This window comes from Paramisgurnus dabryanus, chromosome 22 (assembly GCF_030506205.2).
Source record: "Paramisgurnus dabryanus chromosome 22, PD_genome_1.1, whole genome shotgun sequence".
NCBI classification, from domain to species: domain Eukaryota; kingdom Metazoa; phylum Chordata; class Actinopteri; order Cypriniformes; family Cobitidae; genus Paramisgurnus; species Paramisgurnus dabryanus.
The window spans coordinates 11139041-11166330 of record NC_133358.1 but is presented as its reverse complement, the minus strand read 5'-3'; the positions used below and the strand labels follow the sequence as shown (position 1 = coordinate 11166330).

Below are 27290 nucleotides of genomic sequence, written 5' to 3'. Positions count from 1 at the left end.
AGTTAACCCATTAATAAAGATTGCTTTCTGTAGCATTCAAAGACTTGACATCTGTGATTCTGCAACACTTTGGCTTTGTGTAAGATGATGTATTCAACAGAAAATGCTTTGCTGATGACACACATTTGCAGACATGTTGAATTGGTCAGGCATCTCCATATGGGTTTCATTAAAAGTGAATCCTCAGCTAGAACTGAAAGTGAAAAGGCCTCTGCTACAAAAAAACCAAATAGCACTTTCTTCTCATAACCTCCAAATTATCTTCATCTGAAGTCAAACACCAAGTATTTCTTTGTTAAGTTTTCTTAATATATCCATTTGTTTAAATGAATGCATGCACATTCATGTAAGATCACTACTGTCATAGAAAAAGCTGTTTAAATATGGTCATATCTAACGTGTCTGGGTAAACCAGGGCTGGTTAGCATGGCCCAGTTAGACGCTGCTGGTAGTTGCTATTCTGTACCTACACCATCTGAAACTTTCTTTATTGGTCATCAATCAAAACAGTAATTTTGCAAGCAACAATAAATATTTCATATATAGTAGATGCATTACCAGTGACCTTTGCTTTAAAGTGTAATTTGTTAAAAAACAAAAAAACAAGTCGCATGCATTTACAGTGATTGGCTTTAAAAAAAAAATGTGAATATTGGTTGGCATCCAGGTTATGTACAGAATAGTGATTGAAGGGGTCCTTTGTTGTATTAAAAAGCAAAATATAAACAAATGACTTTTTAAGTAATTCTTCTTAAAACATTTACAAAAAGTGTGTTTTATTTTTTTATTTGACAAGCAACAGAATCATGTTTGTCAACTCATATTTGTTTTTATATTTTAAAAGTAAATGCAATTCAGTATACCGGTTTTATTACAATATTTTTTTTCTTACTTTGATACATTAAAAAAAGAATACACACAACAACTGCAATGTGAGAAATAGAAAGCGCGGATGTTTGTATCTTGTTTCTCAAACATTTGTTATGCTCTAAGTGATGCAATTCATTCGCTCGCTTTCCATTCTCGTTTACGATTACGTCTAAAAATGTATTATATCCTTTTACACTCGAGTAACTGTAGGCATTTTCTTTTTTGTTGACGCGCTGGGCGTGGCACTGGTGATGTAAACAGCTTAAAATCAAAAAACGGGGAGGGATGGGGTAAAAGAGAGACAGTGTCGTTTTCATTGATCGTCCAGCTACTCCAGGCGCTTTTCTAAAAGAAGATGGAGGCACCGAGTCCCGATTCGATCCAAAGGTTGTGTGCCAAAGCCGAAAATAAAAGACATGTTTACTGTTCACGCTTGGCAGCGTTTTTTATTTTCTTTTTAAATTAATATGTTCTCATGCGACGTAGCTGTACTCGTCCGCTGAGCTCTGGCTTCTCTCGATGTACTGCTTGTCGATAAGAACCTCAATGCACTTCTTGATCATGCTGATACTCGGGTTGAATCTGGCTTTGGATTGATTGATTACCTGGAAAAAAACATACATAAAGAATTATGGTTATTTCTGGTTTAGCTCGGGTGGTCAGTCTATCATAATATCCTGTCTTTCTCACATTTAGTGACAGGTTGAAAAAACCACATGTGCAACTTAATCTATGTATGTACATTACTAAACTACTATTATTATTTTTGTAGTACAGGGTTTGGTTTGTGAAACCAATTAAATACAAATAAATCATAAAAATGTCAAAAAAAATTTTTTTAATAAACAAAAAATATATATAGAAATTATTAGAAAATGGACAGATTATTGATATTAAATTAATAATAATTTAGGTCAATGGGGTTCGGCTGTAAAAAATTTTTTTGACAATGCCTGCTGTGGTATATAGTGTGTAAAAGCAGTGTGCAATCTTTTGTTATACACCACAAACACAGTACAGAACACTACATCCCACAATGCAATGCACTCAACCTTCCTAACTCATTGCTAGTCATTCATTTTACTATGCAACATAGTGAAATCTAGGGCTTCAACAACTATTCAAATAGTCAATAATGTGAGAATGACAGAAAGCCAAATTTGAAATGCTGTATAAACAAAAAGCCTGCAGTCTTGCGTTGGGAAAGAGTGACTGTACAGACACAACTGATCAATAATGAACACCATTTTTATTATCGAATATTAGCGACTATTATTGATATTCGATTAGGGCTACAACAGCGAATCGATAAAGCGCTCAAAAATGGCATCGGAAATTTTGTCTTGTTTTCTGAAAAACCCACCTCAAAATTAAGTGATTGTTTGCTCAAAACAAGCGAAATTATCTGCCAACGGGGTAAAAAAAATAATTGTGTTTCTCTTTGAGATTATCTCATTAGATTATTTTTCTTACCCCACTGGCAGATCATTTGCTTTGGATTTGTATTGTTCTTTATTTTTTATAAATTATTTATCATTTTGGCAGCTCAGGTGCACCTTATTTAAAAACAAGTCTATATATTTGGCAGATATAAAGCATACACGTGTATGTTTTTTGTGTTAGTCCATTTTTATTTGATTTTATTTTATTATAATTACTTATTATTATTATTATTAAGGAACAACATGTTTGTGCACTTTCTGAAGATTTCAGTTCTGTTTTTAAATAAAGGGTTGGAAATTAATGCTTTTTATTATCCGATTCATCGATTAATCGGAAAAATAATCGACAGATTCATCGATTATTAAAATAATTGTTAGTTGCAGCCCTATATTCAATTAGTTGTTGTAACAATAATGTGATTCACATCCATTTACAACACTTGTCATTACATATAGCACACTTTGCAACACATACTGTAAAAAGTGAAAAGTTGGATTAATTTAAATTACTTAAAAAAAAAATTCAACATATGTTTAAAGGGGTCACATTATGAGATTTTTTTAAAATTTAAAATAAATCTTTGGTGTCCCCAGAGTGCGTAAGTGAGGTTTTCGCTCAACATAATCCCCATATAATTAATTACAGCATGTTAAAATTGCAAATTTGTAGGCCTGAGCAAAAGTGTGCCGTTTGGGGTGTATCCTTTAAAATGCAAATGAGCGGATTAAATGCAAACACTGATCACAATGATGGTGGTTTGTTGCTAATTAAAACTCAATTGTGCGGTCAAGTACTGTTTCTCTCTGTCTTTCTCTCTGCACTAAATGGCAGTGCTGTGGTTGGATAGTGCAGATAAAGGGGGCGGTATTATTGTAATTCGCCTTGCTACCTACCTCACAAAACAGGCGAAATCTGAACGACCTAATTTTTCACATGCTTACAGAAAATAACTTACCCAAACAGAGTTACTGGGTTTTTCTTTATCACATTTTCTAGGTTGATAGAAGCACTGGGGACCCAATTATAGCACTTAAACATGGAAAATGTCTGATTTCCACGCTATGACCCCTTTAATTGAAAAAGACTTTAAATTAAAAATGTAAGTTTAGAGAATTTACATTTTTTAGGTGTTACAAAGTGAAGTAATTTTTTTACATTTTCTTAACTTTTCACTCTTTACATTTTACAGTATGCAGAGTAAAATGTACAGTATGCAGTACATTAGACTTGTTTACGTTGTTGAACACAGCCTTATATTAAGATTCAGACTGTGTGATTTTGAAGCGCTGTTTATAAGATGGATTAGAAACTTATCTCTGGTCATAAAAATGTTATTGGGAGTTAACAAGAACAGTCTTGTCATAGCTGACCTAGAAATTACTGATTTTAGTTATTTTTAGCAAAGCTTGAGAAAACATTCAACTTGTGAGTATTAACAAATGACAGCATCAAGATACAATATTATACAAACTAAATGAGTGTTTAGCATGCTGGACTATTTCAAGTAAAAAAATGTCCATTATGCACTAATGTCTGGCTGTCAAGCACATAAAGCACCACAAAAATCTAAAATAAATTTTTGAAAGTTGAATATATGGGCTTTCAAGTTGTATGGTTTGTCAGAAAAGGGCAATATTGGCTGAGACACAACCATCTGGAATGTAAGGGTGCAAAAAATCTAAATATTGAGAAAATTGCCTTTAAAGTTGTCCAAATGAAGTCCTTAGCAACAAATATCACTAATGATAAATACATTTTATTTAATATCCTAATGATTTTTGGCTTAAAAAGCGATTATCTTGACCCATACAAATACTGTGCAAAAGGCTACTATCACCTCCTGCTTTGTTTTTTTTAGCTAAGTTTTAATCTCCATCCATATTTATTTATCACTCTTTTTAGTACAATACAAACAAAAAATACAGGAAACATGTTCACAAAATTAAAAAAAAAAACTAAATGTCTTCTTCAGGCATCAGTCAGTATTTAGTGTGACCTCTCTTGGCACGAAACACATCTTGAGCTTTTTTGAGGAGACTGAAGTCATTCGATAAGAATTAGGATTTCATTTCATTCATGTTCAAGAGATCCTGCAGCTGCCTGTTATTGCTCAAAATAGCCTAAATAACACTTCAGCTTATACTTGTATCCTGTTTTTAATACTACATACAAATCTCCTGTATTTTTTGTTGTATTCTTATTAAGAGACTGAGAAATAATTATAAATGGTTCAAAACAACAAATCTAATGATGGCATGGTGACCTTAGACTTTTGCACAGTACTGTACCTGTCACATGGCTTCAGACAACTTGTATAAAATCAGTGTGTGTACCCCGCAAATAATATCACACAGGTTTCAAACTACATAAGCACAAACATGATTTCAATATTCTTGGCTATTTCATGGCAGGATAAATAGTTTTATTTTAAAAAGAAACATATTGCAATGAGCTGTATTATGGCTGGAGATTAATCCGAGGTGCTGTTTGATCCAAAGCAAGCACAAATGTCATATATCATGTATGTAGGCTATCTTATATTAAACATGCTTGCATGTATAGGTGTTTTTGTATTCATAACAGTAATGCATGTTATGGAGCACATGGAGAATATACAGATCATCTGTTAAAGACTCCGATCTTAAACATGTCCTGACAACATTCATTACAACGTCTCCCATACCCCACATTTCAGACTGCTCTTATCTGACTTCATAGGTATTTGGCCTTCTGTCATTCTCACATCTGATGTTCCCAACCTGTGCATCAGACACCACATCAACTCAACAACATCTATGTGCCTAAAGCCTCGCAGACACTTTGAGGATTAGAAATGAACATGCTTAAATATTAAGCATTGGGATAATGTCATCTCACCTCCTGTATAAGAGCGTTGTGTCTCAAAACTTTCCTGGCTTTCATAATCCTCACTATAGCAGCCTGTAAATACATTTTCCGGTCTTCATCCACGGCGCTTCTCGTCTGTTCCATTTCCTGTCAAGCACAAATGACATCACATTCATGCTTCTGAACATCATCGACATCCAAACTTATATCCAAACCAGATCTTATATGATCTCAGTACCTGCGGCGTGTCCCTCTGCATTGATGTTGTGATCTTGAACTTTGTTCTTTTACTGGTGAAACTCATAATAAGGGAAAATGTGGATTCGGGTTCGATTTCCTCCTGGAAAAGGTAAAGATATTTGCAAAAAAATCATAAACTTATAATAAAATGATTGTTTGAGGGTCTAAAATCCAACGGGACAACCAATATTAAAAGGTGTTGTAAACCTTGTTACACAGAACTGTGATTTTTATCAACTATATTATGGTGAATATATTACTTGCCTATTATAAATTTGTAAAAGTAATATGTGACCCTGGACCACAAAACCAGTCATAAGGGTCACTTATTTAAAACAGATTTATTCATCATCTAAAAACTAAAATAAATAAGCTTTCCATTGATGTATGGTTTATTAGGATAGGAAAATATTTGGCTTAGATACAACTATTTAATATCACCTTTAAAGTTGTCCAGATAAAGCAAACACATATTTACAATAACAAGTACACTTTTGATTTATTTACAATGGGAAAATTACAAAATATCTTCATGTGGAATATGATCTTCACTTAAAGGGGACATTTCACAAGACTTTTTTAAGATGTCAAATAAATCTTTGGTGTATCCAGAGTACTTATGTGATGTTCTAGCTCAAAATATCATATAGATAATTTATAATAACATGTTAAAATTGTCACTTTGTAGGTGTGAGCAAAAATTTGCCATTTGTGGATGTGTCCTTTAAAATGCAAATGAGCTGATCTCTGCACTAAATGGCAGTGCCATGGTGGAAAGTGCAGATTAAGGGGTGGTATTATCCCCTTCTGACATCATAAGGGGAGACAAATTCAATGACCTATTTTTTCACATGCTTGCAGAGAACGGTTTACCAAAACTATGTTACTGGGTTTATCTTTATAATTGATCTAATTATAGCATTATAGATGTAGTTAATCAAGTGAGAGATTGCTCATTTACGTGAGCCATGCGGTCAAAGTAAGACTTTTTTGGAAAATGTCTGCGGCCTGAGCTTTTATCAAAATCTAGGAAAGACCAAAAATCGCCAAAATTGCAAAAAGTGTTTAATATCAGTATCGGCATCCCTACATACAATGTACTGGTGGTTATTGCTACAAATATACACGTGCTACATGACACGGTTCATGGTCACATATTTACTGAGCATTCATGACTTTATTCCTATTGCTGACTGCTGCAAATATATAAAAATAAGCAAAAAACACTTAATGCTGTGTTACAATGGCTTTTACAAGGCTCTGAGGCAGCTTAGATCACTGTGGTAAAAACATGGACTCTTATGGCTATTTCCCCGCCATATGGAAGTATTGCCCTAGGGTAAACAGCTGTATGTCCGTGTATATTTTGAGGATTGCTCTGCATCTGATCCCTTTCAAAAGTCTTTTTGGTGTTTTTGAAAAAAACCTACCCATATTTGAGAGGTGATAAAAAGAGAACTAATTATTTATTTTTATTTTTTTTAAGAAGAGGGTCTGTTATTTTATATATTGTATGTTTATATATTTTAAGAAGAACATTTTCCGGAAAGCAAAAATGCTGGTGCTGGCTGGCAGCTTTTTTATAAAAATGTTGGCGGGGAAAGAGTTAAAAAACTAACTCCCATGTAAGGCAGTTCTAGCGTCTATCTTCACAACAGTGCAGATCATTCAGAAATATCTGCCATCCTCCCGTCTTACTTTTTCAGAGTCGTGGTTGATCATCTTGACGTCCAGTAGAGACTTTATGGTTTTCTGTAGCTCTTTCTCATTCATCTGCGTGCTGTCCTGCAGTTCTTTGTAGGTGACAGTCTCGCCGTTGTTAAACGCTAGCAACACAGCCATCTGATAGGTGGTCACTACAGCCACATAGGGCTTGGACAGATAGTTCATCTTGACTTCACCTGAAACAGAGACAAAGATTGGGACACACACATTACACACATTTTTTTATCTGAATCTGCCAAATGGCCTAATGCAGGGGTTTTCAAACTCCCCCAAAAGGTTCCAAGGGTCCTTAGAAAATTTTAAGAAAGAACAGACAAAGCATAAAGTGAAAAAAGTCTATTTGCTGTCTTTATAATATTATAAATACTATTTACAGTTTCATGAGCTCATATTAAAGGGGATAACAAATAAACCTCTGGTCTAATGTAATTATCCAATAAAATGTAGACAATTATTTTTTAAGTTCGTCTTCGGATCCTTTGAAATACACTGCTTGTCAGTAAGCGCGTGCGACTGGATTTTGCTGGTCCTGCTCCGTGTATTTTGTCACACTTCAGTGTGATAATCTCTGTGATAATCCGACTCTTGCTGCTGAACTGTGTTAAGGATTTACCGCAGTCGTGTTCAGTAGGAATGCCAGGTACAGCTAATCTGATTTTTACTACAACAGCCAACAGACATTATCTCACCCACCACTTCCTACGGCCTTCGGTCTAAAAAAAGAAACGCACTTGGCAGGTTTAGGTACAGTAAATGGAAAACTGATAGCACTGTAAGTACGTGAATAAACCAATATTCCAAAAGATTTTTTGGATCAAGACCAGTTAAGAAAGCATGTTTAATGATCAATACCTGCGTGATGTGAGATTACCTGTGCAAAGATAATGTAGCCATGTTAACTTTCTTCCACTGAAGTGCTGGTTATAAAACAACTCGAACTGCAGGAAGAAAAAAATAAACATCAGTGTCACCTACTTTTCTTAATAACATGAAAAAGGATTTTACTTGTTTGGCTCTCAGGGCATGATGAAAACTTAAATTCTTGCTCCTAATCATGACATACAAGATTATGGGGCACGTTGCCATGACAGCTCACCATTTGTACGCTCTTCTCTAGCTCCTGTGGGATGGCGAATGTGGATGAGGGAACATGTGTGAGGGGCCACGCACCCGCCTGAAATATACAAGCACATTTATATTCATGCATTTCACAGATGCTTATAAGCGACATTTCATCAGTGTGTTCTTTAGGAATAAAACCTGTGAATTGAATACACACAGAATCCTAGTTTTCCTCATCTACTTTGTACTTTCTGATCAACAAACAAACAAAAACAAAATAGTAATTTTGATGGCATTGATAAACCTGTGTGAGGAAGAAACGTAAGCCATCAAACTCAGGTGAAGGAAAAATGTCGGCTGTTGCTTGTTCTCCCGACAGCATCAAGTTTCTGTCATGCTAACACATTGACCTCAGGGGATCTTATGAAAAACTTTGCATTATTTTACTATAGTCTATGTAAATCAAGCAGGACCAAAACATTTTACAGCTGATCGCTGTCAAGAAAGTTCAGCGACGACTTCCCAAGAATGACATCAGCAATGACAGTTCTTAATATATGACAAAGTAAGTGTTTTGATTAATGTTATTAATGTTTATTATTTTAATCAATGTATCCACTAGTCAACTAAATGAATATAACATGGCAAAGATGAATGCACATTTATATATTGATTGATTCAATAGATTTATAACATTTTGAAAAAAAAACTGTCATGGATTTATTGCATTTTGCAGAAAAAAATAAATAATTTTTTATAATAAATCTTTGAAAATCAAATTATGGATTGGAATATTTAATGTTCATCTTGTCAATTTCTTGGTATAGAAAACAAATTTTTACCTAAATTAGTAAAAACGGATTTATTGCATTTTGAAACCAAACTCTTCATTTGTAGCAAAAGCCAAAAATACATTGTATGGGTCAAAATTATCGATTTTTCTTTTATGCCAAGAATCATTAGGATATTAACTCTTTCACCGCCATTGACGAGATTTTCCGTCTTTCCGCAATACCGTTATTATTCCGCAACTTTTTAAAACCGGAAGTATTGCCCTATGGCAAGCGGCTGCATGTCCGTGTCTGTTTTAAAGATCGCTCTGAATGGGATCTCTATGAAAAGTCCGTAACAAAAATGGAATTATCTCTGCTTTTTGCTCAAAATATGGTGTTTTTGCAGAAACCTACCCATATTCAAAAGCTGATTACAAAAGAACCACTAAAGGTAGGATGAAACGGTTTTTTTGTTTGAAAGCAGAGGGTTTGTTCTTTCATTTGGTATATTGTATGTTTATATATTTAAAGAAGAACATTTTCTGGAAGGCATTAAACTTTGGTGAAAAACGCTGTCGCTGGCTGGCAACTTTTTTTAAAAACGCTGGCGGTGAAAGAGTTCAGTAAAGATCATACTCTATGAATATATTTCGTACACTTTCCTCGTAAATATATAAAAATGCATTTATCATTAGTAATATGTGTTGTTGACTACCTGCATATTTTTATATTTAGATATTTTTTTTTGCACCCTCATATTTTCAAAAAATTGTATCTAAGCCAAATATTGTCCCATCTTAACACACCATACATCAATGGAAATCTTATTTATCAGCTTTGATGTATAAATGATGTAGAAGTCTGTATTTTGAAAATTTGAACCTGACTGGTTTTGTGGTCCAAATATATATATATATATATATATATATATATATATATATATATATATATATACAGTCTTGTTCAAAATAATAGCAGTACAATGTGACTAACCAGAATAATCAAGGTTTTTAGTATATTTTTTATTGCTACGTGGCAAACAAGTTACCAGTAGGTTCAGTAGATTCTCAGAAAACAAACAAGACCCAGCATTCATGATATGCACGCTCTTAAGGCTGTGCAATTGGGCAATTAGTTGAAAGGGGTGTGTTCAAAAAAATAGCAGTGTCTACCTTTGACTGTACAAACTCAAAACTATTTTGTACAAACATTTTTTTTTCTGGGATTTAGCAATCCTGTGAATCACTAAACTAATATTTAGTTGTATGACCACAGTTTTTTAAAACTGCTTGACATCTGTGTGGCATGGAGTCAACCAACTTATGGCACCTCTCAGCTGTTATTCCACTCCATGATTCTTTAACAACATTCCACAATTCATTCACATTTCTTGGTTTTGCTTCAGAAACAGCATTTTTGATATCACCCCACAAGTTCTCAATTGGATTAAGGTCTGGAGATTGGGCTGGCCACTTCATAACATTAATTTTGTTGGTTTGGAACCAAGACTTTGCTCGTTTACTAGTGTGTTTTGGGTCATTGTCTTGTTGAAACAACCATTTCAAGGGCATGTCCTCTTCAGCATAGGGCAACATGACCTCTTCAAGTATTTTAACATATGCAAACTGATCCATGATCCCTTGTATGCGATAAATAGGCCCAACACCATAGTAGGAGAAACATGCCCATATCATGATGCTTGCACCTCCATGCTTCACTGTCTTCACTGTGTACTGTGACTTGAATTCAGAGTTTGGGGGTCGTCTCACAAACTGCCTGTGGCCCTTGGACCCAAAAAGAACAATTTTACTCTCATCAGTCCACAAAATGTTCCTCCATTTCTCTTTAGGCCAGTTGATGTGTTCTTTGGCAAATTGTAACCTCTTCTGCACATGCCTTTTTTTTAACAGAGGGACTTTGCGGGGGATTCTTGAAAATAGATTAGCTTCACACAGACGTCTTCAAACTGTCACAGTACTTACAGGTAACTCCAGACTGTCTTTGATCATCCTGGAGGTGATCATTGGCTGAGCCTTTGCCATTCTGGTTATTCTTCTATCCATTTTGATGGTTGTCTTCCGTTTTCTTCCATGTCTCTCTAGTTTTGCTCTCCATTTTAAGGCATTGGAGATCATTTTAGCTGAACAGCCTATCATTTTTTGCACCTCTTTATAGGTTTTCCCCTCTCCAATCAACTTTTTAATCAAAGTACACTGTTCTTCTGAACAATGTCTTGAACGACCCATTTTCCTCAGCTTTCAAATGCATGTTCAACAAGTGTTGGCTTCATCCTTAAATAGGGGCCACCTGATTCACACCTGTTTCTTCACAAAATTGATGACCTCAGTGATTGAATGCCACACTGCTATTTTTTTGAACACACCCCTTTCAACTAATTCAACTAATTGCCCAATTGCACAGCCTTAAGAGCGTGCATATCATGAATGCTGGGTCTCATTTGTTTTCTGAGAATCTACTGAACCTACTGGTAACTTATATACTAATATACTAAAAACCTTGATTATTCTGGTTAGTCACATTGTACTGCTATTAGATGGAATGCTTATCAAGATGTATTTACCCAGCCTATTCCAATGCCATCTCAAATAAATTGATTAAGTCTATCAACCAAATCAACCTAAACTTCATTTGGAGAAACAGGCCTCATTATTTGAAAAAAAGCTATATGGTTAAAGACACAAAGGATGGTGGACTAAAAGTCATTGGGCTCTATCTTACACCCTGCGCAATGCAGCGCAATGCGCGACGCAAGTGTCTTTCGCTAGTTTCCACCCTAATTTTCACGTTTAGCGCCGCGTTGTTTAAATAGCAAATGCATTTGCGCCCCCTTTTGCGCCCATGGGCGTTGTGGTCTGAAAACGAGGTGTGTTCAGGCGCATTGTTGGCGCGTTGCTATTTTGAGGCAACTAAAATAGACTACGCCATTGACCAACAAAAACCTGGTCTAAAGTCTAAAGTCAATGGCGCAATGTGTTTTATGTTATTTAAAGAGCGCATTAGTAAAATGCGCCTATACACGGGAGGACAACGCGGGTTTGCTTATCACAAGGTACATGAATGCGCAGCAGCACAAAAATGCTTTTAAATATGAAAGATTAAAGGATTGAATGTAAAAGATTATTATTGAGTCTCTTGGACATAAATGAGGACAGATTATGAGACGTTAGAAGACAAAAAGAGCTGCTTCACCTGCAGCCTGGTAAGTAAATAAATGCTTTGCTTTGAACAAATGCGTCTGTTTTTAAATGTTTTTTTTTATGCTACCTCACGGATTTATTGTATATGATTACTCTGTACCTGTGGATATGGTGAGATGAGAAACATTTTTAAGTCACGCTTAAAAAAACTCTTTGCTAAAAAACCGCTGTCCAAAGTGCTGAAACGTGAGAAGAGCCGTTTGTAAATTCTTTATCTCCTGTTTGTTACAAATAAAGTATTTTTAGAGTACAAACCTTATCTTACATACTTGTAAATTATTTTTTGATGATATTGGATAGCCATACATTTAAAGCAATTACAAGCCTGCTTTTTACTTCCATGACTAAAAGAAAACGGGTTTTAAAGGTTTTAATAAAAAAATAACAATTTCAATACAAGTGGAAAAACAACATAATTATTTAACATTAATCTTAAACTGGGGATCTTCTTCCTCCGCTTAGTTTTTCAGTTTACAAAGTCCGTCATCTAAATAGGGATTAGACATAGCGCCAGCGCAACTTGCTTTTAAAGGGGATGAGAGCTGTGACTCTCATTGGTTTACTGCACGTTACGCCCAAAATACTCCCATTACAATAGGACCTACCCTTTTCGACCATGCGCTTGGCGCAAAAACCATTTTTCCCGTCGTTAAATTAGCAAAAGTGGATTCGGACACGCCCATTTAGATGTTGCACTGTGCGCTTTAGACAATGCGCTTAGATCGTTAAAATAGGGCCCATTGATTTTGACTGCCTTAATGGAACCTTAAAAATAAATTGGATGAAATCTTGGATCAAGCACAGCAACTCTTTTTGGTATTGTATTCCAAAGTCCTTATTCAAGAAAATTGGAGGATTAGAATTTCTTCTTAGAACGGACTTTTGTGTTAATAAATTACCTATATCATTGTCAGAGTTTCACAAACAAATACTCTTGTATTGGAAAATGTTATATGTACATAGCTTCTCACCCCATACATCTGTACTCTGGAATAACAGGTATATTTTGCACCGCAACCGATCTCTGTTCTTTGAGGACTGGTATGGGAGAGACATTTGGTCCATGGCCGAATTAATGGATACCAACGGACTTTTTTTAAATTATGAACAATTTTGCATCAAACATAATTTCAAACCCTCAAAATCAGACTTCTCTAAATTATATAAAGCACTACCCCAAGGGTTTGTCCATTTGACGAGAAACATTTTGAAATATTATACGATACAACCACAATTGGCCCCACTCTCAATTCAAGGGATTTATGTTCTGGATAAAAAATGCACTAACCACTTTATTAGGAAATGTTTCTCTGATTACCTTTACCCAACAAGCCAGAATAAAAATAACATCCTACAAAAATTTGATAAAGATTCAATTACTAAACTAAGAACATTGTATCTAACACTCCCTATACTTCCAAAAGTGAAAGAAACACACTTCAAAGTAATGAACGATATCTACCCCTCTAAAGGGTTACTGAGTCTTCGCTTTGGTATAGATGATACTACATGTACTTTCTGTGAAAATGATGTTGAAACTACTGACCATGTGTTTTTCTCATGTAATGTGACACAGTCTTTTTGGTGTGATATATATAAATGGGTTAAACAACTGATGTCTTCACTCCCAGCCTCTTTCTCTAGTGACGACATTACTTTTGGATTGTTATTGCAAAGCAAGGATGATGAGCTATGTACTAATACAATTGTATGTTCAGCTAAATTCTTCATTCACAAATGTAGAATTGTGAAATCATCTCCCAAATTTGTTGTTTTTCTAAATGAATTCAAACTGTACATGAAATCTTTAAAATTGTTGAAAAGTCCTAAAGCATAAAAAATATATGAGTCCCTAAAACACTTCCCAACAGATGTAAATAGATGATCAATGTCTGAATTATCCCCTTATTTATTTATTTTTTGTTGTCTTTTTTTTTATTCTAATAATTTTGTTATAATTATTTGTTTTGTATTCATATACATGTGTAATTCCTATTTGTATTAAGAGCTGCTCCCTCAGGCTATATCTTGTCTGTATACACATTTTGAAGAAACGAATCTCGTGCAGCCATGTTTGTTTGTAAATTTTGATATTTTCAATAAAAAAAATAAAAAAAATAAAAAACATTGTACTGCTATTATTTTGAACAAGACTGTATATATATATATATATATTTGATTTCCATCTGCAACTTCCAGCATTTCACATTTCTTCCCCTCTCTAGTGGCAAATATGACATATTGTCCCTTTAAACTGTATTGTTTCTCTCACCTGTAATACGTAAATCTGAAAGCTGATGCCCAGGTCCACTACGGTCTCCTGGGTTTTGATAAAGTTGTTGAATTTGTTGTTGAGGTCCGTGCTGACGCTCATATCAGTGTACATTCGGTGTAGTTTGCTTGTGAATTCATAGCCACACGCTTGCTGCCAAAGAAAAGAAACCGAGAACAAAGAATGAACTGTGTGTTTGCTTTCATCACACCAAACCCTTCATCAGGGTTGTGTGCGGTTACACATAATAACAAAGCTGTGGCGTACAAAGTGAGAGAAGACTCGATTATGTAGGCCGAGTGGTGTTTGTGAAGAGATGCGGGTCCTGTTTTACCTTCAGCTTGTTGATCATAGCCTCTTCGGAGTCCATAGATAATGACAGGCCGTGTATTAACCGCTTTGCAAGCATTCTGGCATAAAACTGAGAAATAAATGAGAAACGGGAGAAATCAGTCATGGGTTTCTTATGTAACCCAACCAAAACATACATGCAATTTAAAGGAGCGATCAATAATTTGACAAATACAATGTTATGCTTAAACAGGAAGTCAAATGGTTTGTTTGTTTGATAGCCTTCGCAACTAATGTGCACAACGGTGCTTATCCGAATTATACAAGTTTAAATCCTTTTAGGCTCCCCCTGTATTTTTCTGTTTCCTTTCCACTATACCTGGGTTAACTGCAACTAAAGGGTCAAAAATGATCTGTATCACCTTTTGAAACACGTCTTTGTCGTCGATGTATTTGAAGACTGTGATGAAGCTGGTCAGCTTGTCCTCCACTTCATTCTCAGTCATTCCCTTTGCAGATTTCTTTAGCAGATTGTCACAGTACTTTGCCAGCTGTGCCACAGTATGAGGAAAATACAAAAGCGAACACAGGAGTGTTAACATAACATGATCAATCTGAGCTCAAGTTAATTGCTGTAGTAGATAAACAATAAATACACACCAGCTCGGGCGCTTTGCAGATGGATTTGGGCTCTCTGTAGTTTACTACTGAAGTCAAGGCCTGGAAGGGAAATGAGCAATGATCACAAACTGTTTCGAAATGCCCATATGAACCCAAGGGCAATGCATCCTGACTTTCAGATGCCCCCTACTGGACAACCCCTAAACTAGGTTTTTCCTTTTACTTAATCAAGTTATTAGTACTTTAAAACAGCTGTTTACTGGTTCCTTTAATGTAAGAATAATGAATCTTTTATTTTACAGGCTAAAATCATGCGCTGGAAAAACATTTTTATCTATAAACCTATATAAGGCGAAACATATATAAATATTAGGGCTGTCAAAAGATTAATCGTGATTAATCACATCTAAAATAAAAGTTTGTGTTTACATAACATATGTTTGTGTAATGTGTATAATTATTATGTATATATAAATACACACACATTCATGTGTATATTTAAGAAATATTTGCATTTATATACTGTATAAACATTTATATAATTTATATTATATAGAAATATAAATATTTTATATATAAATATAACCAATTTTTCTTAAATATATACATGACTGTGTGTGTTTTTATATATAAATATTAATTATACACACTACACACACATATGTTATGTAAACACAAACTTTTATTTTAGATGTGATTAATCACGATTAATCTTTTGACAGCCCTAATAAATATATTACAAAAAAACCCCGATACACCCAAGTGTAACCACAGAGATACTAAAGTGTGCATTCATGAAGGAGCTGTCAGATTATCATTATGTTTGTTCTTTTAAATAAGGTAAGAGTTTGAGAAGACGAGTCTAAACACATTTAGTACAGACACACCTTCAAACATTACAGACAGTGCATTGTAGCTTCTTACAAGCTTTCAAATGCAGTAAATGTCAAACGTTATGCTGTCAGACAGAGCATTAAAAACATCAAAGGTAAATGTATTGATTTAATGCATTTAAATTCTTGGTGCTGTGGTAATTCCATAGTATTCTGTAAATTCCATGGTGCTGAATATGGTAATTATTCAATTTAATGCTATTATCTTTTTATACCATGGTACTTATTATTTTTTTATATTTTTTTACAGTTTAAAAATATATTAAACTCATCAAAACTATAGTGGTGTGACCCCCCCTTCAGATTTCTTATGTTTTTGTATATTTGTTACACTATTAAAATATTAGTCAAAGATAATATGCAGTTTTTAAATGAATGTTATTTTTAAGGGAAAACAAAATCCAAAACTACATGGCCCTGTGTGAAAAAGTGCTTGCCCCCTAAACCTAATAACTGGTTGGGTCACCCTTAGAAGCAACAACTGCGATCAAGCGTTTGCGATAACTTGCAATGAGTCTGTTACAGCCCTGTGGAAGAATTTTGGTCTACTCATCTTTGCAAAATTGTTGTAATTTTAACATTGGAGGGTTTTCAAGCATGAACGGCCTTTTTAAGATCATGCCACAGCATCTAAATACATTGTTTTTCATTGCTTTATTCGGCAAATGTATGTTAATGGATTACAGTATGAGACACATTTGCGCGACTCTCTCTTAAGTTTACACATCAAGAGTTCTGATCTTTGTACTGTGATGATCACGTCTGGACCGGACACATTCAACCGTATGTGCCTCTGTGTGTACAGACAACTGCTCACTTTAGCGTCTTTTTGCGGTTAAATACATCCACACCGCATACATGTTGGTTCAGACAAGCACGTGCAGGTCGCGGTTTCTGTTTGCGTCATCACAACATCTCGGCCATATTGTTTCCGTGATAAAAGTCTTTCGACCGAAAACCGAAAATGCTCTTTTGGGCCATTTTCGGCCCAAAATTTTGGTGGCCGAATATTCGGTGCGTCCCTATTTTAAATCAGTATTAAAAGAGTTTCTGGTCTCTTATTGGATTTATCGTCATTATTTGGTCCAAGTCAACCATTTCAATGTTGAGAAAAATATAACTGTCCAAACATATTAGTTTCTCTACCAATTACCCAATTATAGCACTTACACATGAAAAACTCAGATTTTCATAATAGGTCCACTTTAAATTGTTTTTATGAAATAAAATGTGGAAAAAATGATAAAGAAAGGTTTGGACAGACCCACCCATTGACTTGTAGTATTTATACATTTGAAATGTACCTTATCAAGTGCGCTCATGAAGTGTTGGTCCCCATTCAACACTGTGTTAATCAACTGGACAAATTTACTGTGAACCTCTAACACAGACTCCACAAACTGGGTTGGCATCTGCAGGATAAAGAAAAAACTCACTTGAAAATAACATAAATGTCTTATAACCCATGTCTTATTTAATATGGGGTTACTGTTTAATAAAATATAAATAATTGAAAATAAATACCAATTTTCATCATTGTTTAATAATATATAGCTTGTTTAATAATATATAGCTTGTTTATATATATATATATATTCAAACAGTACACATATCCCTGAGTCACTTACATTTTCCTGAGAGAGGTTACTGGTGGCTCTGATTCCTTCATCGTGGATGTGAATCTGGAGCTCTTGTATCATGTGAGGTAAGCCGCTGGACACGGCACGCAATAGCGTGTACATATTTGCCATGTCTGAAACCAAACATATCATCAAGACACATTCAAACCACTGCTACTTCGACAGATGCTTTTATCCAAAGTGATTTTCAAGGCATATCTTGGTAAATCGCCAAGGAATCAAACCCACAAGATGATCATTGCAAGCTCCATGTTTTGCCAATTAAAGGGGACAGAGAATAAAAAACCATTTTTACCTTGTCTTTGTTGAATAATGGAAGTCTACCCGCATTCACAAACATATAAAAAGTGCTAGACATGCTATCATAGAAATTCCTCTTTTAGAAATGTCAGCCAGAAAACGGCCCAATCTGAAAAACTGATGCTTATGACATCACAGGCATCTCACTGCCCCTCCACTTTAAAATAATTGGCTACATTTTTTGAGTGGCAGCAAAGTCAGCCAATCAGTAATGAGATTGCAAGTTAAGCCAGTAGGGGGAGCCAAATAGGAGCAAAACCACTTGTTTAAAATCCCACACCCTAATAGAGCTATCTGAGAGAGGTTTTTAGGAAGCTTCTAAGGCATTATAGACCCAAACAAAAAAAATGTGTCTACATGTCACATCACAGAACAAGGATAAATACCCCGTTCAATCATTCTATGTCACCTTTAAGCTACTTCAACTTTTCACAAAGCCTGCATACCTGGGCACTGGATAATAAAACAAACACATGCACAAATTTGAAACCGCTGACCTTCTCTTTTCTCCTGTCTGATGATATTTTGACACTCTCCGTGCAGGAACTGAAGGTGATCGGCCACCATCCTCTGCTGACATTCATGAATGACTTTGGCGTAAGAGCTGGGGTGAAGGTACTTCCGACATCGCACCTCCTCGTCCTTCAACCGACCCAAAACCTAAAGCCACAAAAACACGAACAGTGGAGTAAATTTAGCCCTACATAGCCAAATATCAACCATGGTCCATATATGACCAGAAGAGGAGAGCAACCAAGTAAAATCCTACTTTTAAAATCATATCATAATCCTACCTTCTCCATATATTGAGAGCAGTTGGATTCTTGCAGTAGATTGGAGGCTTCCTGTTTGTAATACTCGCCGGTTTTTGTCAAAAACTGCCCCTCGAAGATATCCTGATAAAACTGGAAAGAACGGATAGGTCTCCAAATGAGACGCACGATAAACTCCAGCCACACTGAATCTTCACTACATGCTCACAAACATGTTAATATGTACAAAGAAAGAAATAAAAACCTTTGACGTCTACAATACAATAATGCCTGCTGGTTGGACACTCACCTTTAGAGGAAACTTTTTCTTGTACTGTTCAACATGAACAAAGGAGTTGATAACCCCATGGATTACTTTCTGATTCGGGTCCTCTCCACATCGGTCACTATGAAAAAACATAAAAACTGAACAAAGCTGCAAATGTACACACAAAACACAGCCATCTGAAAACGAAAAGGCTAGCTATAATGCGGCTAAAGGAAGTATATCGCTATCTGAAATATTGCCAAAGACGGCGTTACAGGGATGCAGGAAGTATGGCAAGGGAGATGCAGCGTCTCGTTCCCTTCTCAGGGAACAACATTTACATACGTAACCCGAGACCCGAAACTATTTTGGTATGAATCAACATTCACATACAGAAGAAATAAGCATTTAAAGCGAACAGTTTAGCACGTGTGCTTAAAAAGTCTAGAATTTTTATGATATTATCCAACACTACACAGGGAAGTTTAAAAACTTCCCAGGGCCTTTAATTTTCCCCCAGATTCACGAACTTTCAAGGATTTCAAGGACCCATGGGAATTTCCATCTTAAACCAGCTTCCAGCCTGACCAGCTAAAAAGTGTCCAAAACATAGTCTAAATCCAAATCCATCTTAACCAGCTAAAACCAGGCAACCAGCTTAGGCTAGTTTTAGCCATTTTTTCCAGTAGGGTACAAAATCGATATGCGATTCATCATGCAGCCCTACCACCTACGTTTTGTACGCCCTATTAGGTGGCACTTCATTTTGCAGTCCAGTTCCACATGAGCATAGTATGTACTTACTGTGTAAATACTAGGTAGCAAGCCTGAACCTTATTCTAATCCTAACCCACATTAAGTACTTACTTATCAGTATTTTGCTTAGTAATACACTGTAAGTGCATATACTTAAATTAAAGTGCAACAATGAATTTCACAGAAAGACAGACAGATTTTAAATGTTTCTTCATGGTCTTGTCTGGGTTTGCATGTTCGTTGTTAACAGACAGCAGACAACAGATGATCGAAATCAAATTGTAATGAACCTTAAAGGGGCAATAAGTAAGATTTACCCCCATCTAGTGGTGAAATTGTATTTTCCATTCAACGAACAGTGCTCTCTAGCGCCTCGCCTTTCCAAATGCGTGTTGCAACTACGGTAGCTAGGGATGCTCCGATCAATCGGCCGATAATGCTTGCTATGTTTCTCAATGTATTACGGTGAAATGCCGCTACATCCAAAAGCCAGGGGGCGCTCTAGTGCAGAAACTCAAAATGCGCTGTAGACGAAGAACAATACACACGCAGCTGTGATGACACGCAGCTCCATGAAATGTCTTAAGGATATATTTATATTGCTGTTCTTTAAACCTTTTCAGGTATTTTCATGATAATAAAGAATATGTTTAATAATTATGTTTGACGAGTGTTGCTTTTTCAAATGCATGTTATAAACGACTTAAACTAACAGTGATTTTAGATCGATAAGGACTTACTGATCAAAAGCCGTAGTACATGAAATAGCTGTAATAAGATCAGCTGTCCGATTCAGAATAGTGATCGGCCACGTATTATTAGTGGAGATCGGCATTGATCGGAGCATCCCTAACGGTAACCGTTATGTAATCACTGATCTCCTTGTCCGTGTCAGCTGGTTCACGTGATCTGAATGAAAACGCGTTGTGGAAACGCGTGGGTAGGCTAGTGCTTTTTGTCCCTCTCTGCTATTATAGTTTCTCTCTTCGGCGGAACGATATGCCTCCTTGGACTTACCCGTTCAATGTAAGTAAAGAGAAGAAATTCTAAGCTTACAAAGAAAAGTCAGATCACTGGCAGAGGTCATTTGACACCAACGAGGACATATTTATGAATAAAGACATTGATTTTGATTAATAAAACACTTACTTTTTGATCTCTTTTAAAAGCATTCCAATCAGCATCTGTTGAAGCGGCTCGATCATTATCTTCCTCCACATGTCAAGCGCAAGCTAAGAGTACATCACAAAACATAATACTTATCTATAAACATGTATGCAAGTCATTTACCAAGAAACATACAATCACAAGAGATAACACAATAAAGGAATAGTTAACCGTAAATGAAAATTCTCTGATCATTTACTCGCCCTTTCTTCAGCTGAACACAAACGAAAATGTTTATATTAAAATATCACAATGTTATCTTCTTATATTGGCCAACACTAAGCTCCAGGAATCACCTAGAGGCCGTTTACACCTGGTATCAAAATGCGTTTTGGTCAATTGGATCACAAGAGGACGACGCTAAAGACAGGTGTAAATGAGGTGTAAAACATTTTGAGCTTGTCCACTTTTTGACCACATTCAGAGGTAGTTGAAAGATCATTCGACCGGATTGCTTTGTGGCAAGACGTGCAATGTGTTCGATCGGCCACAAAAGATCGAATACTCTCGGCCCTAATGTGTAATGTACCGAGCACAATGTTTTACATCGTTTCTGACTTCAATCGTAAACACACAGTGTTAAGAGCAATCTTTAGCCTTTCATTAATAAAACTGAAGCAGCTGCACATTTAAAGCAGAGGGACTCGCCCACACCTCAGTAATCAGGACACACATGGTCGAAAGTGGACAAAATAGACAGATTAAAATGCCGGGTGTAAATGTGAACGTGTCTCTCTCGTTTACTTTTGATCTGATTAACAAAAACGCATGTTAATTCCAGGTGTAAACAGCTTCTTAGAGTACATCCATCTTTAAATTAATCCAAATGACTCCCATGGGCTAATATATCACTTCTGAAGCAAAATGATACATTTGTGAATAAAAACAAAATATTTTAAGCTTATCCATGACAAAATAAATCTATTTGGTAAATTCAAATTTGGCTGCACGTCGATAACGTTGAATCTCATTGGTTCATGTGTGTCTTGTGTCTAAATGTCATATACATGTTTTCTTCCCAAGAACAATGAGAGGTTCGATTCGCCATATTTTATCATACTGGTCTGTATGTTGTCATAGAAATGCAACCTAGCGGTCGCTAAAAATAAGCTCACAATATTAAACGTTTTCTCTCACAAACGTATCAATTCACAGTCATATTATATTAACACACAGGAGTCAATTGGATTACTTTGAATGTATGTGCGTTTAGTAGCTTGCTTACGTTTACTCCCAGAGGCATTTTAATGTAAAATTATCCATATGTCATGTACATCTGGGATCATGACATGAGGATGAGTAAAATATGAGTGCACTTTCATATTTGAATGAACTATGTTTATAATGTGCCACCTGCATTGTCATTGTTTACTGAAAAGTTTTGCATTTGGTTACGGAAATCTGCATACCTCTCCAATCTCCATTAAAGGCTCATTCATATCCACCCCTCCATAACCGTACTGCAGATCTGCTTCGGTCAGCTTGTTCTTCTTTATAAACTGTGTGTTAAGATATCTGCAGTAAACATAAAAAAAAACATCAATTAGGTGCAAACAAATCAAGCACTGCTGTTGTTGTTTTAGATAAAAGTGTGTTTATGTGGATGCACAAGGCACGGGTGACGTCAAATCAATAGCTGCTTGTTTTCACAGCTGACCACGATCAGCGGGACAGTGAAGGCGCAAGTCCAGCGTGATGAAATCGAACAGAGACAGACCTTGGCAAGGCTGTGTTTACAACAAAAGCTTGTGCACATTAAACTCAATCGTTACAATCAGCAATACAAGTATGGAGACAACTGAAAAAAAAAGATATAGATCTAGAAACAAAGCTAGTATTACAAAATCTGATTTCTTGTAATATGCATCTTCCCTTTTACACAATTAACTGTTGCACAACCGTCTCTCCCTCAGTCTTCGGAGTACTTTAAAAACCTTACTAGAAATGCAGACTTTGGGCATAGTATGCACTTTGTAAATACCTAGATCTACTAATCTGCATATATAACTTAAAAAAAATAAGAGCACACAGTCCTGAAAACTATATGTGCCAGTAATCCCACAATGCAATGCTGTTAACTAGACCCACTACTTTAACAGTGATGAGAAGAAACAGATGCAATGTTAACATATCCTTTGTCTATTTAATAGGGCAACTAAAAGTTTTACATTTACAATAAAACACAAAATTTGAGTATAAATCCTGTTTCCCATCTTCTCCAAGTTGCTTAGTATAGAATGCAGTATATAATATATATGAAGTATAGTATATAAGGGGAATACGAAGAAAAAACTTTAAATAAATAAATAAATAATAAACTGAAAACCACTGAAACTGAATAAGTCAAGGAAAAATTAATTGTCCAGTTTCCTTCAATAGTTAAAAAACTTTTCCAGTCCACCACTGGTTAGCCAATAAGAAAGTCCCACTCAAAATGTAAACCAGTGTTTACAAAAAAAAAAAAAAAAACACTTTAAATAGTACATAATATTGTGCCAAATACACTTTTACATGGTGTTTGGACATAAATGTGCGTTGGCAGTGTGTAAACACAAAACTCTACAATTTAAAAATTCACCCACTACTTTTTTTAATCCCTATTAAAGCAAAGCGGTCTCATTAGACGTGATGTTTTGATTCTCTTGTCAATGTGACATCACAAAAACAAAGCACCGCCCACTGCCACTGAAAAGCTTTTCTAAATATGGTTGTAAGCACTTATGTGGCTAAATATATGATTGTCTCAGACTGTATTCAAAAGAATCAGATCTATTTTTAACCGATAGTGCTCACTGCCTGTTGGTAAGGGAATGAGGGCAGTAGCTCATTTGCATTTAAAGGTACAGACATGAAAACATGAGCTGAATGTTGGAGCGGATACTTCACAGACCCATTCTAGGAACAACTGAGACTTATATTACATCTTCTAAAAATGTGCATTAAAATTGTCCTTTAATGTCCATAACTCAAAACCCGTTAAAAGCGCAGCTGGACGTACCTATATAAGCAATCCATGTATTCAGCACCTTTGCTGTATTCTTCCCAGTATCTGTGATACATCACCAAAACCTTTTCCTCCGACTCCAGCACTCTCTGAAAGAGACACAACACAATGTCCACACACAATTCATTCACAATCAGAAACACTGGGACATGAGCCATAATAAGCATCACCTATGCTTACCTTATACAACTGTTGGACATGATTTTCCAGAAACACCTTCGTCTCAGTGTACAGTCTTTCACCCAGAGGTTCGGGGTATGCAACACAAAGTGCATATATATCACTGAAGACTGTGTTAAGGAGAACTAATGAAAAGACATTCGCCTTCATTCGTTTAAATCATATAAAATAATCAATTAATGAAATTAGGGGAAATAATAAAGAAAACGTGATATTAAATAAGCAAAGAATTGAGTAAATCCATTAGGGTGACACAAGAGCTTAAAGGATTAGTCAATTTTCTTAAATAAAAAAAATCCAGATAATTTACTCACCACCATGTCATCCAAAATGTTGATGTCTTTCTTTGTTCAGTCGAGAAGAAATTATGTTTTTTTTGTTGAGGAAAACATTCCATGATTTTTCTCATTTTAATGGACTTTAATGGACCCCAACACTTAACAGTTTTAATGCAGTTTAAAATTGCAGTTTCAAAGGACTCTAAACGATCTCAAATGAGGCATAAGGGTCTTACCTAGCGAAAAAATTGTCATTTTTGGCAATAAAAATAAAAAATATGCACTTTTAGACCACAACTTTTCGTCTATCTCCGGTCCTGTGACACGCCAGCGCGACCTCACATAATTGTATGGTGCCGTGGAAAGGTCACGTGTTACATATATGAAACGCACATTTGCGGACCATTGTAAACAATAAACTGACACAAAGACATTAATTAGTATCATTCAACATACAACAACGTCAGAACGGTCCTCTTTCTCCACACTTGTAAACACTGGGGCGTAGTTACGTATACGTCATCCGTGACCTCTTGACATGATAACGTATTGCGTGAGGTCGTGCTGGCCCGTCACATGACCGGAGGAAGATGAGAAGTTGTTGTTTAAAAGTGCAATTTTTTTTCTTGTCAAAAACGACAATCGTTTCGCTAGATAAGACCCTTATGCCTCGTTTGGGATTGTTTAGAGTCCTTTGAAACTGCAATTTTAAACTGCATTAAAACTGATAAGTGTTGGGGTCCATTAAAGTCCATTAAAATGAGAAAAATCCTGGAATGTTTTCCAGAAAAAACATAATTTCTTCTCGACTGAACAAAGAAAGACATCAACATTTTGGATGACATGGTGGTGAGTAAAAATTATCTGGATTTTTTTTTAAGAAAATTGACTAATCCTTTAATAGAAAAACAATCTCTGATATAGGAAGTATATTAGTGTTCCAATGTACCATGGGAGAAACACTGCATTATTTGACAGAAAACGTCATGACATAAACCTAAACATGTCACATATCTATGAAAAGCTGAGAATCTTGTGATTCGAATGATGTAAACCCTTTTAAGGTACAATCAACACAGCAGGTACAAATAGTTTTTTTAGCCTTTTTCGGGAATGCTAAGGGGTTAATATATAAAGCAGGACAGATGTACACAGGATACGAGAAACGGTCGTTCCATGTCGCCCTCTCCACGTAGTCAAGCATCACAACGGCTTTGATTGTTGTAAGGAGCTTGTTCCATGTCTCATCGAAATCCACCACCCGTGGTTTTAATGACATGGTGTGGCTTCGGCTTCAACTGGGGGGAAAGATGTAAGAAAGCAGGTGACAATGCATTCATCGAAAAGTCTCACACTTTTTGACCAACTAATCGGCATGATTTCTCTGTTATATTTCCAGTCTTTTATGATAAAGAATGCACTCACAAAAATAATTCTAGCCAGCCCAGTAAACATATTAGTTATAGATAATAGTTTAGGCTATTGGTTGATATCACAATAAATATAGTGCTGCTGAATAGCTCACTAGTACAGCATTGCATTAGCAGCGTAAAAGGTCATGGGTTTGAACCATTAAATCATTTGTTCTGATTAAAAAATGTATAAATTGTAATGTAAGTCGCTTTGGGTAAAAGCATTTGCCAAATGCATAAATGTAAATATAATTCACTATCCGGCTGATTGTTTTCTATAGTAAAACTTATCTTGACAGTAGACAAACCAATAAACTTCCCAATAAAATATGTATAAGATAAATGCACATTTTCTGATTTCAGTTACTTCAAAATATTTTGAGTAAATTTCAAGTGTAAACATGTTTTATTTCGTTTAATTTCCGCAGTGCTGTGTACTGAATTGTATTATATAGGCATTGTATGCTGTATATCAGACACCATGCTTTTCATGTATCTGTATAAACACAAATCAGTAATCTGTGTATATGAACTATGACAATAAAGTAACATTATGAGATAGGTCTGTGTAGAAGAGATAAAGTCAGAGGACATGTGTATAGCATATCTGACCAACTAAATTAATAAAGCATTCAAACTAACCAAGCAACCAGAGGTAAGGGATCCTTATAACAAAGTAAAGATCAATAATCTATTAAAAGATACCTGTCAACAAACCAAATACCTGTCATGACACACTGAAGCATGTGTATAACTTGATCCCCGTAAATATCTCCATAACCACTTCCAAAATAAATAACCTTAGTATAACCAAATGTTTGCAAACAACCGATAATCTTCGATCATAAATGTTTATCCTAAATGAAGGTAATTATTAAACTGCAGAGGCCTAGTAACACAAAATCCATGTTGTGATTTAATGCAAACAAAGGGCTGATAGGTTATCACCACGAGTGAATGCATAACAGCAGTGTACTCATGTAAACACAACATTAAACGAGTGTGTATGATAGTGCGGGGATTGTTTATGACACACATCAAGTGTTACAGAGCATAAGCTAACGTCTGTGCTAACAGTAGCGCTGATCCAGCACACACACCTGAGATTATGAAAGCCCTGATCGGCTGCGGGTCCCGGTTGTCAGATGGTCGGCTGTGTCGGGTGTAAACGGGCTGTCTCCGGGTCACTGTGTCACCGTTGTGGAATTTAAGTGAACCTGTCAGAAACGCTTGATTCCTCTCTCTCCTTCTACACCTCTGCCATTGCCTCGCACGGAC

The 27290-nt window shown here is 35.7% G+C and overlaps 1 protein-coding gene across 1 annotated transcript; it reads right to left on the bottom strand.

Annotated features, from left to right (window-relative positions):
* Window positions 1–770: 770 nt before the first annotated feature.
* cul2 (cullin 2) lies at window positions 771–27290 on the bottom strand. The gene is made up of 21 exons (XM_065294768.2): window positions 27113–27290; window positions 25761–25898; window positions 24323–24425; window positions 24137–24231; window positions 22548–22653; window positions 21121–21203; window positions 19258–19354; window positions 18990–19100; window positions 18693–18855; window positions 17884–18008; window positions 17560–17667; window positions 15402–15461; window positions 15164–15292; window positions 14785–14871; window positions 14451–14603; window positions 8222–8299; window positions 7997–8063; window positions 7099–7301; window positions 5399–5500; window positions 5191–5307; window positions 771–1475 (listed from the first exon to the last, which is right to left on the bottom strand). The coding sequence occupies exons 2-21, from the start codon at window positions 25877–25879 to the stop codon at window positions 1344–1346; spliced, it is 2238 nt and encodes a 745-aa protein (XP_065150840.2). The 5' UTR covers window positions 25880–25898; window positions 27113–27290; the 3' UTR covers window positions 771–1343.